Source organism: Armigeres subalbatus, chromosome 3 (genome assembly GCF_024139115.2).
Source record: "Armigeres subalbatus isolate Guangzhou_Male chromosome 3, GZ_Asu_2, whole genome shotgun sequence".
NCBI classification, from domain to species: Eukaryota; Metazoa; Arthropoda; class Insecta; order Diptera; family Culicidae; genus Armigeres; species Armigeres subalbatus.
The window spans coordinates 393,822,184-393,841,100 of record NC_085141.1 but is presented as its reverse complement, the minus strand read 5'-3'; the positions used below and the strand labels follow the sequence as shown (position 1 = coordinate 393,841,100).

At 35.0% G+C, this 18,917-nt stretch overlaps 2 protein-coding genes across 3 annotated transcripts in view; one reads left to right on the top strand and one right to left on the bottom strand.

Annotated features, from left to right (window-relative positions):
- On the top strand, window positions 1-8,688 carry LOC134226827 (small ribosomal subunit protein mS31). The gene is made up of 3 exons (XM_062707849.1): window positions 1-156; window positions 222-814; window positions 8,091-8,688. The coding sequence occupies exons 1-3, from the start codon at window positions 125-127 to the stop codon at window positions 8,633-8,635; spliced, it is 1,170 nt and encodes a 389-aa protein (XP_062563833.1). The 5' UTR covers window positions 1-124; the 3' UTR covers window positions 8,636-8,688.
- LOC134226824 (F-box/LRR-repeat protein fbxl-1-like) overlaps window positions 8,655-18,917 on the bottom strand; it is a 27,169-nt gene continuing 16,906 nt past the window's right edge. The window contains exon 5 of one of the 2 annotated variants that reach the window (XM_062707845.1): window positions 8,655-8,799. In XM_062707845.1, coding sequence (XP_062563829.1) covers window positions 8,775-8,799 — 25 coding nt within the window. In that variant the 3' untranslated portion in view covers window positions 8,655-8,774. The remainder of the gene's footprint in view (window positions 8,800-18,917) is intronic. The other variant, XR_009983565.1, reaches the window with a different exon arrangement.

Below are 18,917 nucleotides of genomic sequence, written 5' to 3'. Positions count from 1 at the left end.
CGTCGGATTGATTGTGAATCGTGAATGTAAACAAAACCACGAGATTTTGTTACTGCAAGTTTTCACCGGCTGGAACGATTTTTTCAAGTATTTTTTAGGTAATTTAGCATAACTATTGGTAGAAATGCTTCAATTAGTACGCTCAGGATTCCATCGGTAAGCAGTTCAACTATTTACGATCGTAGTTCGGCAAATAATCGTTTATCTCAAATCCATTCAAGATTACATAAGAATTCCAGTGTTCGGCTGATTGTCAACAGCGGGTTCTCGTCTGATGCTGGACAGAATGATGGGGAAGATGACAAAAAAACTAAGCCAGCTGAAGCAGGAAAGGGCCACCCCCCACAACAAGACACAAAATCCAAAGCCACCTTGAACCGACTGAATGAACTGCTGTCGTTGATGTCCACCGATAGTGAGGTGCAGCTGGTGAAGAAGGTTCAGGTGGCTACGCCTCCGGGCCCAAAGCGCGACAACAGGAAAGGAAAGAAAGCTAATCAGAGAGAACAGGACTCGGATTCAGATTCCGACTCCGATTCGGACGACGAAAAACCGAAAGATTTAGCCACAGCGACCAGTAGGGTGGCAAAGTCTTTCGGCGGAGACACTAAGAAAACGGAATCCGAACTGTTAACGAAGTTGTTGGGTGGAGAGCCCAGTGGGGCTGAAGGTGGCTCGGCTAGTGCTAGTCTGAGCGATATTATTACGGGAATGCAGGTGGACAAGGAAGGATCACAGAAGGGCAAGGGAGTGCAGCTCACCAGGAGCAAAGCGGTGAGAAATGCTATCGAGCGGAAAGGATCAAGGGGACAAGGTATGTTATTTATTCTGACGTGATTCTTCATGATTGTTGCAAATGCAGTTTTTTGAAGGTTTGGTCTGCGCTCATTTATATTTTAGGTGAATTTGAAAATGAAAGTGTTTGGTTTTCATTCAACTCGCCTCAGAGGGTAGAGAACTTACGTTATTAAGAAAACGCGCACGTAGCGCCGCTCTTTTTTATTGGCATTTTATCCCCTACGGAGACACTGCCGTTTCGCAACTTACTGTTTATTAGGAACTTTCACATTTGACCGGGGCTCTTCTAAATCGTACCAAGCACCAATAAAACAATAACTATTTTTATTAATTTTTTGACCACGTCTACGTTTATCAGTTCCGGTTGATTACAAACTGTATCAGACATTCCTCAACCTCATAGCTTGGAATATCCTTTAAGAAACGTATGATTAACTCAATGTTTCATTAAATCCAAAGTCTAAAAACATGCAAAAACAAACCGCCTAAAAAGCGACCCCAGTGTACGCATGAATTGATATGAATTAATTTCTTCTTCTTCTTCTTCTTTGCGGGGTGGCGAGACTGACGTTTCCAGTCTATACTGCCAAGGGTTGTCAAGTCGTGAAGCATATACGTTTAGGGCATAGCCATCGCCCATTTGTTAATTCGATCGCGATTTCTAATGATTTTGTTTTTCCTCGAGTTATTAATAAATGGCACCGATCCTTTTTTAATCGGTGATTAAGCTAAGTTAAGCGTTTATAAAAGTAAAAAATCGTTCTCCAAGATGTTAGTTTCAAAGCTTGTGATTATTTTCTTTTAAGAATTTTGATATTTCTCGATATTCTTTTAATTTTAAGCTTGGTTAAGTAAACTGTCGATGTTTCTGTGTTGTGTTAGTATTTTTGTATTTTGTTCTAGATTGTACGTATTTTTCACAGTGTAGAAGGATATGTTCTGAATCCTCCTTTACCCCACACTCGTCACATTTATCATCTTGAGCAAGGTTCCACATATATAGTTTTTCTTTTGTTAGAGTATGGTATGTTCTTAGTCTTCCTATCGTTACAATTTGTGTTGTGTCTAATTCAAATTTATCGAACCATGGTTTAAATGTTGGTTTTTGGAAGTAAGTTGCTAGTGTTTAATGCCTTTTGTGTCGATATTGTTGTGTATTCTTGTATCCAGTCGTCTAGTGTTTCTTGTTTTGCTAAATTCATTGTATCATTCATTGGAATTTTGTGTGTAAATCATCTGTTCACTATTACAACCCTCTTTGGCGAGCCTGTCTGCATGGCTGGTCATTCCCTAGGATTCCTTTTGTGACCTGGTACCCATTGCAGGTATATACTTTTGTTTGTTTTGCTCAATTTTTGTATTATGTCGTATGTAATAAAATTATCTTTTATATTTCTGTTTTTTATGTTTATCAAGGCTGATTTTGAATCTGAGCATATAACAAATTTTGGTGTTCTTTTGTGTTAATTGTATCTATGGCCGTATTGATAGCCATCATTCTCGACATTCGTGATAGTCATAGAATTGTTGACTCTACTTTTCAATTCTTCGTTATTTGATTCATACCATATCCCTCATACCACAAAGCTTCAGTCGTTTTTTGATCCATCCGTGTAAATTTTTTCGCATTGACTATATTTTTCGTTTAGATGGCTTATTGTTAATTTTTTAATTGTTTCGCTGTTCATGTTATTAGTTTTTATTCCCGGTATTTCTATCTGTATTGTGTTCTCTATTTTATTATTTCTGTTGTATGTTAGTGTACGATTGTGAGTTAATGCAATCAGATAATTATTTTGAAATGTTATGTATTCTAAAAATGTGTAGTTTTTTGGTAGTTCGTCTATTTCTAAAAATTTTGATGTTAGTTGTGTAATAGGTTTTATTGAGAGAGAATGTTTTAATGGCCTTCTTTTTTGGCTAACCATTTAGCTCGAAGGTGTATAGGAATTTCACCAGATTCCGAGTAAAGAACGTTGATTGTGTTGACTTTAGAAGTCTCAAACAAGTGCGTAGTGATGAATTGAAGGTTGAATTTAGTTTCATTAAATTTGTTTTTAGCCGTTCCACCATAAAGTGTAAGTCCATAATCAATTTGAGATCTTATGATAGCTTTGTTAATTTTCAATGCCGTTTTTGGGTGCGCATCTTCATTCTTTTTGCAGATCATTTTAATTATGTTAAATCTTTTTTTCAATTTTTATTGTTTTACAAAGTTTATGGGTTTTTTATGGGAAAGCTTATTATCTAGGAAATAGCCTAACCATTTTATATTGTTCTTTCTGTTCTATTCGTTTGTCACCTATTTTTACATTAACTTTGTCGTTGAATTTACAGTTGTATAGTACTACTGCAGATTTATCGGGATTAACATTGATTTTCAATGTTAAAAGCTCTTCTTCAATTTTTTTCAAAATGATGTTAGACGTTAATTCTACTTCTTCCAATGTTTCACCTATAATGGTTATTGAAAAATCATCTGCATATTGAATGAATACTGTTTTGTCTGTAGTTATGTCATGAAGCGTTCGAGTGTAAAGATTGAATAATATGGGCGAAAGTGGACAACCCTGTGGTAATCCTTGATTGGTGTTTTTCTTTACTTCTCCTTGTGAAGTCTCTATAATTATTTTTCTGTTTTAGGTATAGATTTAACCAGTTAGTTATTTTTCTCGGGATTCTTAGCCTGTTTAATTGTTCTAATAGTATGTTTATGTCCACCGAATCGAATGCCTTTTGTTAGGTCTAAGAAAATAGTTGCAGCTATTTCCTTTTGTCTTTTAGTTTCTGTGATTAATGTATTGATATGGTTAATACAGTTTATTGCGGAATACCCTTCTCTAAAGCCATATGATAATTTAGGCATTAGTTCGTGTTGCTCTATAAATATGTTTAGTCTTTTTTAACTTCATTATTAATAATTTTAAATTTATATTAATTAATGCTATTGGTCTGTATGATGTTTCTTTTGAGTTTATCTTTTCCTTGCTTCAGAATTGGTATTATTTTTATTATTAACCACTCTTCTGGTATTTTTCATCCAACCATACTTGGTTTGTTATTTCCAGTATTTTGTGAGTAAATTGAGATTAATCTGTTTTAAGAAATAGTATGATAGTTTGTTTTGTCCTGGAGCGGATGAGTCCTTCCGTTCTTTCACAGTGGTTATCATGTGTTTGATGCTTAAGGGTGCTAGATATGTTTCTTCTTCTACGTCATAGTTTGTAAACATAATTTGATTAGTATCCACTTCTTCTTTAAAGTTTAGTTCCATGAATTTAGTAGCTAGGTCTTTGTTGCTTATTATTTCTGAATTGTCTTTGTGTTTGAAGTTTCCACTAACGCATCTAACTATTTTCCACATTTCATTTACTTTCGTCTGTTCGTTTATCCCGTCTAACATTTTCTTCCTATATTCAATAACCTGGCTTTTAAGTGCTTTTTTAAAATTTCGTTCTGCTTTTTTGAATTCATGTTTATTTGCTAGTGTGAGATTATTTCTAAACTCTATATGTTTTTTATTTTTTATTTCATATAACTTTTAATGTTGTGATCAGTATGGTTTAATTTGTTTTTACTGTTAGGGTGTATTGTGTATGTTGCTTTTGTAATGCTTGGTTTATTGCTTTGTTAAGATCTTCAATGTTGTTTAGTGTTTTTGGGTCTATTTGATTAAGGTTTTCTATTGCATTTTTTTTACTAACTATTGTTCTTTTTGAATTATTTATGAATTTGTTGAAAAGTGTGATTCTACATTCTATTAATTTGTGATCTGATCCTATATCTTCTGTACTTGTTTCCCAATTAATTAATGGTGCTATGTCCGGTGTTGTGATCGTTAGATCTATTGCCGAAGATATGGAATTAATATCTTCCCATCTAGTTGTTTCTCCTGTGTTTAAGAATGTTACATCGTTATTTTCGAATAACTCACATATGAGTTCACCTCTCCTATCCGTTTTATTTGATACGTTGTCCCATATTGGGTGATGGGCGTTGAAATCTTCTCCTAAGAATATTGGTATTGTACTGTGCGTCATATATTGGAAAAGTTTTTCTAGTGGTTCTTTAATTTCTGTTATTGGAGTGTCAGGTGGTATGTATAGTGATATAAATATGATTGTTTGTTTTATGTTTTTAATTTTTACTGCAGTTAGTTCTAAATCTATGTCGTTCATTATGATTTCTTCGTATATTAGAGTAGGATGTATTAAAATACCTGTACCTCCGTAGCCATCTGGTCTACAGTTGTTTATGAAATTATAGTTGAGAAATTTAAATTTCTCATCTGGCTTTAGCCAAGTCTCTTGGAGTAAGAGTATATGTATGTTTTTAATTTTAAGTATGTTTTTATTGTTTCTCTTTTGTGTAGTGGTCGTATGCTGTGAATGTTTATTTGAGATATGTTTAAATCACCTTGGAAGCTATAGTCCATGAATGTGTCTAACAAAAATGGTTTCACTTACTATGGTGAGATTTGGTAAATTGTCATTATATATTTTGTATTATAGAAGCTATTTCGATCAGAAGAATGTCTGATTCTATTTTATTGTCACTAGTTTTGTCTGTAATCTTTTCTAGAATTTGTTGTAGCTGTCTGGTCAAATTTTCTTGTTCAGTTTGTATTTTTTCTGTTTCTGTAACTTTGTGTGGGTTGTTTTTATCACTTGAACCTGTTCAGGGTAGTTTTCTACTGTCGGGAATGTGTTTCTGTGTATTTCTGTTCTCTGTTTTTTGGGTTTTCTTGATGGTCTTTTTTGCAATGTTTTGTATCAAAGTTCTGTAGTCAAGGTTGGGTGTGCTCTTCTGATTAACTCGTCTGAATGTTGCGTTTGTCGTACTTGGTTGTTCCAATTGTGGGAATTCAACGGCAGACTCTAGTAAGGCAAAGTTGTTGGAAGTCTTAATGCTTGGTTTCGGATAAAACTGTTCGGCTTCCTGGAAGGTCATTTTGTTTACGGTCATGGTTACGTTTATGTGTTCCATTCTTAGACGTTCGGGACATTCTTTGTGTGTAGGGAGATGATTTCCTCCACAGTTTCTACAGTTTTTCTTTTGGTTTTCATCACAATGTGTGTGTTCGTCTGTTATGTATTTGCCGCAGGTGATACATGTTTTTTTGCTTTTACAAGCCGTTTGCTTGTGCCCTAGTCTCCAACAAGAGGTACAGATCCTAACTGGGTAAATGTAGATTTCGGGTTTTTCACAAACCCCATAAATTGAAACTGTTCTTGGTAGTTCTGGTCCTTCAAATGTGATTTTAATTGACCTTGTGTCGATTAAACTAGATTGTGTGTCTCGGGGGTCTTTCGACGTTTTATTTTTTCGATTCTTATGATTCTTTTGTCTGAGATCGTGCTCTAATAAATTTCTTTTTCGGTGAGACTGAAACGTTTTTAAGTATGCCTGTTGTTTGAAGCATTCTAGGAATAAAGATTTGTAGCTGTTGTTTTTTTAGTGTTTTTGTAGGGATGTTTAGTATATTTTCTGCGTCTTGTGTTTGTAAATAAGTTCGAATCTGTTTTGCCTTGCTCGTTACAATTCGGCGAACTGGTCAAACCCTACCTCATGAAAGAATTTACCCACCTCCATTGGCTCGAGTAGGTTCCACCTTTCTTTGATTGAGATAGTTTCGACGAATAAAACATCGTGTTGTGTGTTTTTGATCAACATTGTTTGTTCGCTTTGGTTTGTATTTTTCGAATTGTTAGTTTTCTTGTCGTTTTTGTGGTTTTTGTTGGTGTTTGTTTGTTCACTGTCTTTTGTTTTGGATTTGTGTTTGTGATCTTGTGTAGTGTTGTGTTTGTGATTTTTTGAGTTGTTTGACTTGTTTTTCTTGATGTGTGTTGGTTTCTCGTCTTTTCCTTTGTTGGTTTTCTTTTTGTGTTTGTGTTTGTTGCTCATGTTCGATGAATCCTTCAAAAGATTCTTCTTCATCAGTGTGGGGTAAATTTGTATCCATCCAATCCTTACCTTTGTCAGGGGGAAGTTTTGGGTTGTCTGTTGGTGCGGAAGCCATGTTTGGTGTCAACCAAGCATGTGCTTGGGGTCCACCACTCTTTTTGTTTAACCTAGCTTATCAAAAAATATCGGTTTTTCTTTTTAATTTCTATTCACTACTTATTTCCTAACACTTATTGAACGAAATCTTACTCTCCTAAACTATTTACTAATATTACAAATGAAAATTATTAATTAAACGAGTATTTAAAAAATCACTAGAAATTTAAGGTTATGAAAATTTTTCGCACACGCGGTTTAGATGCTTCACTACACTTGACGCTTGGCTTTCAACTTTCGCTTTTGTGATCCGCTTCGAACGACGGTTTTGCATCATCGTGAATTAATTTCTATTTTTCTTTCACGGATAAAAAAAATCTATCACAGGTCGTTCAAAACGGCGCTTGGTGTGGTTTGTGAGAACCCCTGACCACTGACCAGCTGTTGTTAACTGCAAAGTTGCTTAACCGAAGTTACCCCTCTGGCATTTGTATATCATGAGCTTACAAGGCTTCTTCTTCTTCTTATTGGCATTACATCCCCACACTGGGACAGAGCCGCCTCGCAGCTTAGTGATCATTAAGCATTTCCACAGTTATTAACTGCGAGGTTTCTAAGCCAGGTTACCATTTTTGCATTCGTATATTATGAGGCTAGCACGATGATACTTTTATGCCCAGGGAAGTCGAGACAATTTCCAATCCGAAAATTGCCTAGATCGGCACCGGTAATCGAACCCAGCCACCCTCAGCATGGTCTTGCTTTGTAGCCGCGCGTCTTACCGCACGGCTAAGGAGGGCCCCTAAGCTTACAAGGCTAGCAGGATGAAAAACTCATGAACAGGGAAGACGTGAAAAGGTCCACATCGATAATCTCATATACTAGACCGGGACTGAAAATCCAGGCACTTCCACCGCCATTGTAATCTTTATCGCCTCTATTCAGATTTACACTTCAATCAAAGTTAATTGCCTATTTTCCGGGTATTAAACTACCCGATTTGGACATTAATTTACAATGTTCTGAAAACTCAGATGTGAATATGTACATTATGTGGAAGATTTTAATTTGAAACATGTATTGGAGGTAACCAATACATCCCTTCGATGGGACTCGAGCCCACGACCCTCATTACGCTAGATTGGTGCCTAAACCAACCAACCTACGAAGGACCTCCTTCCAGATTTACACGTCAAAATGACTGTCTATACCGAACGTGAAAAGCTGGGTTACATTTTGTTAAACAATTCAATTCTCTGTGATGAAATGTGTATCAATTTCATTTTTTCCAGAATTGTTGGGAATACCGCAGTCACGTTCCAAGAAAAGGTCGTTTGAACCTATCCAGCCCACTGGAGCCAGTGTTAAACTGTTCGAGGGAGAATCATTGAACATTTTCACCGATACGACTTCGTTGAAAGAGAGCCCGGATATGTTGCCCACCTGGAAGAAGCTACAAGATCGTGAATTGCGGTTGGCAGTTACCCATCCACCGGCCAACTACTTCCAAAAGATGGCACTTTGGACGGAGCAAGGAAAGCTGTGGAAATTCCCAATTGACAACGAGCAAGGCTTGGACGATGAGGCAAAGGTATCCTTCACAGAGCATATCTTCCTGGAGGAACATTTGGAACCGTGGTGCCCGAAGCGAGGACCCATTCGACACTTTATGGAACTGGTGTGCGTTGGATTATCGAAAAATTACTTCATCACGGCTCAAGAGAAGAGAGAACACATTCTATGGTTTAGGGATTATTTCGAGCAAAAAAAGGATCTGTTGAAGCAGGTCATAGTTCAACAGCAAGCAACGAGTAGCGAAAACAAGCTGGAAAAGTAGTAGTTCGAAGCATTTGAAATTAGTTGAATAAATTGTGTTGAGTTCAAAGTGTATATTTCTATATTTGCATTAGTAACCTATCACAACTATCCAATCCATGGGTGGCGGCTGATGAATGAGGGCTAAGCGTAATAGTTATTTATTCCAAAGCAAACTGCTGGCAGCTGTAAGAAGATATATTAGATGTTTTTATCTTTTATTTTGTTTTCTATGTCATTATGCGATGATGAGACACAAAAACATATAATATTTATTATTAATGTTCTAATAGAATCTGTCACAATAATTTAATTCTTTCGCCTAATGATGAAAATTGCGTGAGACTTGATTAACTGAATAATCCCCCTTAATTAGTGGTAGAATTTATTTAAGGAAGGTATCTAAGAAGAAAGGTGATTGACATCATTTTTTTAGTTTCTGTTATTAATATTTTGAAAAATATTTCAATTCTAAAATGGCATAATAATAATAATAATACAATTTTTATTATTTTATATTTGATGAATGTTTGTCGTGCCGACGATCTTATGAGAATGACTGCATCGGGTAAATCCACTACAGCCGCTTGTCCTCTGATCATATTATCTATCACACTACACTAGGAAAACTTGTTAAAACTGATTCAAATAAAAAAAGTAATGAAAAATATCTCTTTCCAATCATATTCCTATGAATATGATAGGGTGGGTGTACCAATTGTCGCCATACATAAGAACAACTATTTTAAAAAAAAAAAGTAAAAGGCATGTGGGTGGACTTTATATATCAAGCGAAAGATTTGACTTCCTGCTCCTTAGTACCGCTGTGAAAACCACAATAAAATTTTTTATTATCCTCAAAATTGATTAATCCATAATAGGAACGCATGCACCAGTTGTGGCATTATTCTTAATTTTGGTTCCTTATTTGGCAAATCCCATTGTTTTCTTATGGGACTGGCCAAATAGGGACCACTAGTGCCACAACTGGTGCAAAGGACGTCAAAAATTAAGCAAAATCAATTTTTACAATTATGCTTTGCTTGTTTGGGAGGAAATCAAAGGTGTTATCGTATCATATGAATATGCTTTATCGATTTGAACTTGGTTTGCGGTGATTCGATTGGCCATTTGGCATATAAAGCACTAGTGCGACAACTGGAGCTATAGCCACAACTGGTACACCTAGCCTACTTAGATCAAGATTCATAACCTGTTACAATCGCCTCTTCACTTCCCGACTCGATATTGAAAGGACCATCGAGATAGGAAGACATTTACAAATGGAAAAACTTTGAAGAAATGGATACCTAGACCAAAAAAGCACGTTGCTATGGAAAACGAGTAGCCTAAAAATTTGAATACATCGACATAGGGAGAGTGAATCCTGAACAAAAAAATATGACAATATATACAATTATGACAAAATTCTTAAGAATACAACGAGATAGAGAGATATCCTGCCGTAATCTGGCAAAGTGATGTACACGCCTTTTTCCAAAAATGGTGTTACCGAGTTGTACTCATCAAACTCTTTAACAGAAGAATGGAAAACATGTACCGTGATGTGCCCTAATTTCGCGCGCGCCCCAACTTCGCGCATTATAAAATCATTTATTTTTTTAAATGTTTAGGTGCCAGTCAAAATTAAAAAATCTGGAGGATTACCAAATATCATTGTTGTTGAATGTTTGTCACGAAAAAAAAATGAAAAACAAACTTGGTTTAGTACACCAAATAGAATTATTTATGTATACCAAATAATTTTATTTCAATTTCAACAGTGGTCCTCTCATCGACCGCCATATTTGCTTGTGCTTAGCACAGCGACGAAGAACATGACCCAAGTACATAAACAAATGATTTTACTGTATACTGTATACAAAACTGGATACTATTTGGAAATATTTGTATCCATAATGCTCTGTTGGATATGTTTATTCGTCATTACTATTGAAAAGTGTGAAATTTTATGTATTTTGTGTTTATTTATGTCGAATTCGTTTTTAAAAAGTTCCAACCTAGGTTGGAACCAGTTCCAACAAGCAGGAATAAACAAGCAGAAGGGAGAAACGAAAGTGTCTGTTTATTAAAATAAAATGCGCGCTGAAAATCTTTTTTTTTGGAGTTTTGTGATATTTGTTATTGTAGTTTTAAATGAAATTAATCCGGTACTGGTGTCTAGATTCAATTTTAAAATAATTGTTAGGGAAGTTATGTATTCATAAGTTCATTCAGGTTTTCCTGACAGATGGTGTCCTAAATTAGGTCGGTGGATAAAGTTATGTAGTTTGGAAATTCCCCTTGAAACCCGTTCACAAAATCCGCTAAGAATTATCAAAAAAATAAAAATAATTATAAATAAAAATATATAGAATTATTTCTTGGGCAGAATTTCTTTTGAAATTCTTCCAAAAACTCTTTCGTGGGTTTCAGAATTTTCTTCGAGAATTCTGCCAGAAATTACTTCAGAAATTCTTTCAGTAATTCGTTCAGTAAATTCTTTCTTGAATTTTTGGCGATATCTTTCTGGCATTCCTCCATTTTTTTTCCAAGGGATCCTTTCGAGATGAATTCCTTTGGAAATTCTTCTAGGAATATCTTTGACTACTGTTCCAGGATTTTCTCTGGAATGTGCTCCAGGAATTAATTTGGAAATTCCTACAATATAATTCCTTCTGGAATACAGAAACTTACTCCAAGTTTCCTTCAGGAATTGCTCCGCAAATTTCGTACATAAATTTCCCCGGAAGTACCTTGAGCAATTCCTCCGGGAGTTTCTTGAAAATTAAAAATGCACGGGGCCCATAATCCGGCGGAAAATTTTCCCGAGGTGTGAGGGCTTATCAGGAGAGGTAGCGAGGAAAAAAAATGAGCGAATCCTGGAGAATTTTTATTACATGCTTCTGAGTGTTCTCCAAAAAAAAACACTTTTGCAGAAATAGATGAATTTTTGTAAAATTGAAAATCTCTTTTACATGAATTCTATACGGAATTCTTGGTATAAAAATGTGCACGGGATTATTGAATATAATTAAATAGGGGAACTGCTCCGATCTCCATCTCACTGAACATATATTCATCGCATCGGGAAACAAAGAAACACAGCACCAATTTCGTCGCTTTTTCGAGCCAACATGCGTGCTCAATGCTGAAAAAAATCACAAAAATAATAAACAATCCAGATTCCTTTCCATTGCTTTGTTTTCGATGGGATGAATATCCGAGCCATGAGATGAATTACAGGAGCAGTTTCCCTATTTATATCCACCCAAAAGTAAATTTCACTATCCGCAAAAATCAGTACACGCACTTAAACATATTTATTTATCATGATCTGATTAGTCAAGGCCAACGCACTGCCAGTGCACTGGATGTCCTGGATCATATGTTTCGAATCAAAACAAACACGATGCTACGCACACCAACATATCCAATGACAGATGGAACTAAAAATGTTTTTTTATTCAGGGTTCGGGCTGGCACTGACCCAGGTTTAAAAACGAATTCGACATTAGACTTTCGCTTTGTGCGCGAAATTAATGAGAGTAATTATGGTGACTAATTTCGTTTATTGTTGTCGCCTAGTTTCATTTGCAACATTCTAATGAAACAAAAGCTATATAATGCACAGGACAGTTTTACACTGAATAGAACCTGAAGAGTTCATTCTCATACGCTTTTTAGCTAATTTTCAGGCGGATAACCACCGACATCGTCTAATGTTGACTTGAAAAATCTTATAGATCAGTGCCTGCAATAGCTATCAAATCCGATGTGTAAAATGATGCTAAAATGTGCGATGTGTAAAATGATGCTTAACTTATGATAAAACTACAGCAGCTTTTTCGATAATGTATATAATATTGAAGATGTCTTGTATAAAACACATATTTGAAGATGTTCTATGTAAGCGATAGCGGAATTTAAGACTTTCCTTCATGACGTCTCGAAAATTTAAACTTTTTTATACACCAGCTAAACATTGCTCATACAATGCCTTTTTCTTAAAATATGGGTCGAAATATAGGTACATACCATTTCGACTAAATAATGGGTCACTGACGGCTGTCTGAACAGTTATCTGCATATTTTGAACAATGGATGCATGCTTCTATTGGACAATTGATTATATTTCACCAAACCAATATCGATATTCAATTCCAAACATGAGCGAAGTTAGGAACACTTTTGCGCGAAATTAGGAACTATCCTATTTTCTTGCGCGAAATAAAGAGCATACAACGGTCTCAGATTCATACCCCAATTTTTTTTTAAAAAGGGGCAAAATTTGCAAGTAACATTTTTTTGAGAATCTAGAATCCTTCTACTACGTGATGCAGTAGCAAATGTTTCCGAATGGCCACTACATGTTTTTTAATGAACGTTTGAACTTTGACAGATCTTAAGGCCCAAGTCAGTGGCGCATCCGTGGCGCGCCTGATCAAATTAAATCTTTATTATATCATATTTGAACAAGATTATCGGGATTCCAAAAACACTTGTCCCTTCAAAATTCCCTTCAAAATAATTATCATTTTTTGTGAAGAAGTGATACTGAATTTCTTGGTGAATGTATTGACGGTGTTTCTAGCAAAATTTCGGAAGATATTTCTTAAAAGATGTGTCCAACAACTCTGTGATGAAGTTTTAGGGTGATTATGTTAGGAATTCCTAAAAGAATTGACAGTTTCCGAAGGAAATAGGGGAAGTGGGGGTAACACGCCCATAGGGGTTAAAACGCGCCACCCCTGAATAAGGTTAAATATCCCCATTGTGATTATTTTAAATAGTCCATACGATGAATCAATGAAAAATATTGCCATTGGATACATATATTTCATGATTTTTCTCTAGTTACACATGAAAAACTCGAAAAAATGATTTTGAAACACGCGTTTTGATGCAATTCTAGCTCGGTGAAATTTAGTCTTTCTATCGCTGTTATTCATTGGTAAATTGAAAATTGAGCCATGAGCCATGCTGCTTACTCGTGTTCTTTATGTTCCACACGAAATCGTCGTCAAAATTGGTCTTAAAACGATTTGATGGGCCTTCAAACTTCTGAGGTCGGTGTGGGGCAGTACGCTCATGCTCATTTCGTATGACCGAAAGAGCTGAAACATTCGGTTAATTGCCTTAATGTAGGCAATTAAAATGAAAATCAGTACGATAAACACATGCGCGTTTTAACCCATCCACTGGCGCATCTCACCCCGCATGGTTTCAAAATCAATATTTTTCGGGTGCTTTTTAAAAATCAAATTTCTGTGCAATAAAATGTACAATTAGATATCTGTCATCGGTAGTCAGTCGCAGATATGCTGTTCTTTAGTATGCGCTGATGAAAACTGGCTGAAATGGTGGTTTTCATTGATAAAAATGGCATTTTCCTTAACGTGGGCGTCCTACCCCCAGTTCCCCTACTGAAAAAATATCGCATAAATAACCTAATGCAAAGAAATTTTTGGTAAAACTTATTCAAAATTTTCAACGAGTAATTCCTGAAGGTATTTCCTGTGGAGTTTTTAAATGAGTTTGCTAATAAATTCCTAAAGGAATTTTTCAAAATTTTCTTTTGAACTTTCTGAAGAAATTTCTGGTAGACTAAAAAAATACCCGGAGGATCATAAAAGAAGTTTCTAATAAAGTTCCCTAAATAAATGTATGCAGTAATTATTTGAGGGAGATAAGGATTTTTTGGGGAAACTTTCTGGGGAATTCCTGAAGAAACTTCCAGAAGAATTCCTGAAGAAATTTCCAAAGACATACCTGAAGATTTTTTTTTAAATTGCTTGCAAATGTTCAAAGGAATTATTGGGGTATCTTATGAACAACCCCGAAAAATATTTGAAAGTTTTTCTGGAGGTATTTCCGAAGTAATGTTAGGAGAAAATTCAAAAGGGATTCTTGGGGACATTTCTCAGGAAATTCCTCCCAGAATCCTGAAAAAGATGCAAATAACTTGAAACACTCTTCTCGAGATTCCAGGAATAGACTTTTTTAAATAGCCCAAAAACTCAAACAATAAAATGGAGTTTTGAAGGAATACCTGAATATATTTGCGAGGAGTTACTAGAGCTAATAAAAAAATAGTATTTCAATAGCTGCAAATAATCGAGTATTCGACTTCTATTTGAATATATTTTTCTAAAAATAATGTGGAAACAATTAAATAAATCCAAATCTATATGAGCACATTTAGTCTCTTAGATAAGCATACTGTACTATATCGAAAGGGGAATTGTTTTCTGTTGTCCATTTCACTGAACATACATACATTCTTCTAATCGCAAATCAAAGAAATTCAGCACCCATATCGTTCCCCTACTTTGCTGTGTCTTGTATTGTTGGAAGTATTCGAAAAAAAACTAATACTCAGCTAATTTTTCTCAGTTTCAATCGTAGCTTTTAAAACTCTGGCAAGAATTTTATGATTGAGAACCCCAGAAGAGTTCTGAAATATTACTAGAATCAAGAATCCTTAGTTGCTTAAAAAACAAAAGAATATTCAAAGTGAACATAAGGTTTTGGTTTCTGTGTTTCAAGTATTTTCTCATGAATCTTTTATAGCAATAAATACAAAATATTTAAATAATTTCATTTCTTGCAGCGACCATAGAATGTAGGTAGTAAAATGAACCTATGCTTGGTCAGCTGCTGCCAGAGGACCGACATCCATTTTTTTTACTATGGATTTTGACAGGTTTGCCTGTTCGTTCTTTTTTGGGGGATAAATTTATCCCCCAGTGTAAAATTATCCCAATTGGCGTTTTGATGTTGCATGAAGAAGAAGAAGCAGAAGATGATAATCGAAATAAATCTTCACGGGAAACCATACGAAGAAGTTTTAAAACTCTTCTCAAAAATTCTAAAAGCAATTTAATTAAGAACGGTAAGCAGTACGGGGTTGGACTTTCTTCTACTGTATAATAAACACAATATTTTTATTCGGAATTTTATTTTGTGATAATACACTTAATGCACAGTAGAAGAAAAGTCCAACCCCGTACTGCTTACCTTTTAAAAATAAATTATTTTTTTTAGTTATGTGCGCGAATTTTGAATGTTTACGTTTTACAGAAGAATATGAGGCAATACTTTCCACTCAATAATCAACATGATACAGTCATGAGAAAATAGAGACAAAATTAACGAACTATCAAAATTAAAACTATTTACACTCGATTCCATGCTTTAAACATAAGAATGTTAACTTATTTGCTCTATTCTTAGAATACTACTTGCACAAGTTACTGTCTATGCCTTTGTTCGTTTTATATCATTTTCACCACCGGAATTGTTTATGTTGCATTCGCAGTGTACTCGTATTGGTGGCTCAGAAAGATGTGACAAAGATGGCGTAGACAGTAACTTCAAAAAGTAGTATTCTGAAGAATAGAGCAAATAAGTTGAACATTCTTATGTTTAAAGCATGGAATCGAGTGTAAAATAGTTTAATTTATAGTTCGTTAATTTTGTCTCTATTTTCTCAAGACTGTATCATGTTGGATTATTGAGTGGTATGGGCGTATTGCCTCATATTCTTCTGTAAAACGTAAACATTCAAAATTCGCGCACATACTAATGCAAAATAAATAAGTATTGGATAATTTACACTGGGGATAAATTTATCCCCAAAAAGAACGAACAGGCAAACCTGTCAAAATCCATAGTAAAAAAATTGGATGTCGGTCCTCTGTTGTCATCCCCGTGGCTGCTGCTGTATGTCATTTTGTTTTTCTATTTCTACTTTCCCCAGTGCGCAGCATTTATGCGAGGAATGTAGGCGCACGATTTGGAAATCCAAAAAGTGTGCTATGAAATATTTTGATGAGTTTTATAATATGTACCATGAGAATCATTATTCTCTTAAGATTTTATTGATATATAAAACATACACTGAAAATAATCTACACGCTTGAATAATGTTCTTTCAAACGTGAGTCTAACGTGTTTTATCACTGTGAATTTTCAATAGTAAAACACGTTATACTTTTAAGAAAGGAAGTTGAATCCACACCACTAGTTATCACTGCCAAATTTAACGTGTTAGGAACATCAATCTAGTTGACGATCGAATTAAGAAATTGACATCATGGCGCCTGCCTGAAGTAACCTAGTTTGAACAAAATTTTAGTGATGCTCTAGTAATGCTGAATCATAACAAAGGAGGCTATATTATATAGTATAAGGTAAGTTTAAGCTTCCGTTCGTATTTTTTGAAAATATGTTGAAGAATAATCTATTTCACAGGTCAGCATCTACTCAGACATGCAGACGACCATACGGAAAAGGTATGTTTGACCAGCTAGCTCATAATTGCCAACAAACTGCTGCCGCTCCCGCTTTTTCGCTGCATTACATCATGGAAGCTACTGTTTACAACTGTCGGAGTGTACAAAAATAACTATTTTTTATTGTTCAATGAGATGGTCAATAAATGATTCGTAAAAACTATTATATGCAGTGTTTTATTAATGTTTATCTACGATTTGCTTCTTGTTTAGATTAAATCCTGAAACCATTTCCTTCATTTCATAAACGAGAGCAATCTATATAAATTTAACGTGTTTCGCATTTCAATTCATGTTGTTTTCCAATAATATCACGCGTTGCATTTTTTGACATATGCGACTGGAAATACACGTTACATTCACATACTTTTCAATAAGTGCAGATTCATGTGTTAAACCAGTAGTATGAACGTTTATATTATTTTCAGTGTAGAATATTGTATATTGAACATTGAGTAATTCTAGGTGTAACCAGACCATATTTTTCAATCACACCTATACATACAAACGAATGGTTCTAAGGAAATGTGATCTAGGCAAGAACGTTCATTCGTTCAAAGGTTAGGGTGGATCTGCGCATTCATGTGATTTAGTTGTTGATTCCAAAAGAGGAACGTGATAAGAACGAACTGCTCCATTATACATCCCAAGCTCCTATTGCCACTCTTCTCCCAAACAGGATACCTAAGTGAATTTTGTAAGCTCTTTTTATCATTTGTACTCGTTAGCAACAAAAACACAAGTACATATATGTGAATAGTATGCATCATTTTCCGTTTCATATCCTTTGTTTTTGTTCGGATGGTATTGGGATCTTGATATGAAGTATTGGAGACCTGGCTCAATTATTTGAAGAAAATATGTACTCGTTATTTTGTTACTACTCCCCTATATTTGAACGAATGTCTTTTGATGTTTGTTACTTCATATCATTTAGAATATTTTATACGAAGCCATTGCCTTAGTATTTACCGCCCGAGCTCCTGCTAAAGTTGTTTTCGGTATAAGTTTAGTATTTCTATAAATATGAATTATTATAAATACACTTTTTATACAGGATAACAATACTTTTCAATCATTCATTATACTACTATGTCTATGTATTGGTAGCAAGTTCATTTCTTGTGATGTTCATCCAAGAAATTTTGAATTTGCGGTTGGTCCGCAGATGCTCGACTGACTTGGGCCTCAAGTGTGCGAAATTAGGGTACATCACGGTAGGTTGTAATTTGGCGCATACGTTACTTTTTCAGATTACGGCAGTATCGATATAGGACAAAGATGCATTCTGAACACCAGACACGTGTTCGTGTTGAAAACGTTTCAAGAGCACTGACCTAACAAAGCAACTTGTATCCTTTAGGAAAACAAATTCAAGCGACGGAATGCTACACATTTTTTATCTATGGAGTGGGTAACGGTACCAATAGAGATCCTCAAAAAAAATTCAATTGATAATTATTGAAAATTTACAGCTTCAATATCTTAGCCTATAGATAAACTAATAAATTTGCTAACATAAATGAGATTGATGTCATTTAACATCAACAATTAAAAATATTGCATGCACCACTAATTGGTACACTGTTTCTTTAGTGGAAGTAAACATTAATTTTGGTTCCCATAGTGGTGCTATCCATTGATTTCTTATGAGACTCGCCACTACTGGTACAGTTTCACCACTATAATAGGTGCAAGGGAGTCAATTTTATTAAGGAAAATCATTGTTTTCAATAGCTTTTCAAGTGAAATTTTAGGATAAGTTACATTTAACAGGAACTTTAAAACTCATCGACTCATCAACTGAAATCATCGTGAAGTGTTTAATTATGATAAATCTCATTAAAACCCATCTACCTCCACTAAGGGTACGGTTACCCTAATGGAGCACATGGGGATCTAGCGGATAGAAAACAAGAATGCTCGTATGTTTTTACATATTTCCAAATCTAGCGTACCTTCTTTATCATGATCGTTGCGTTGTTGCCTGCGTACCAATCCAGTGCA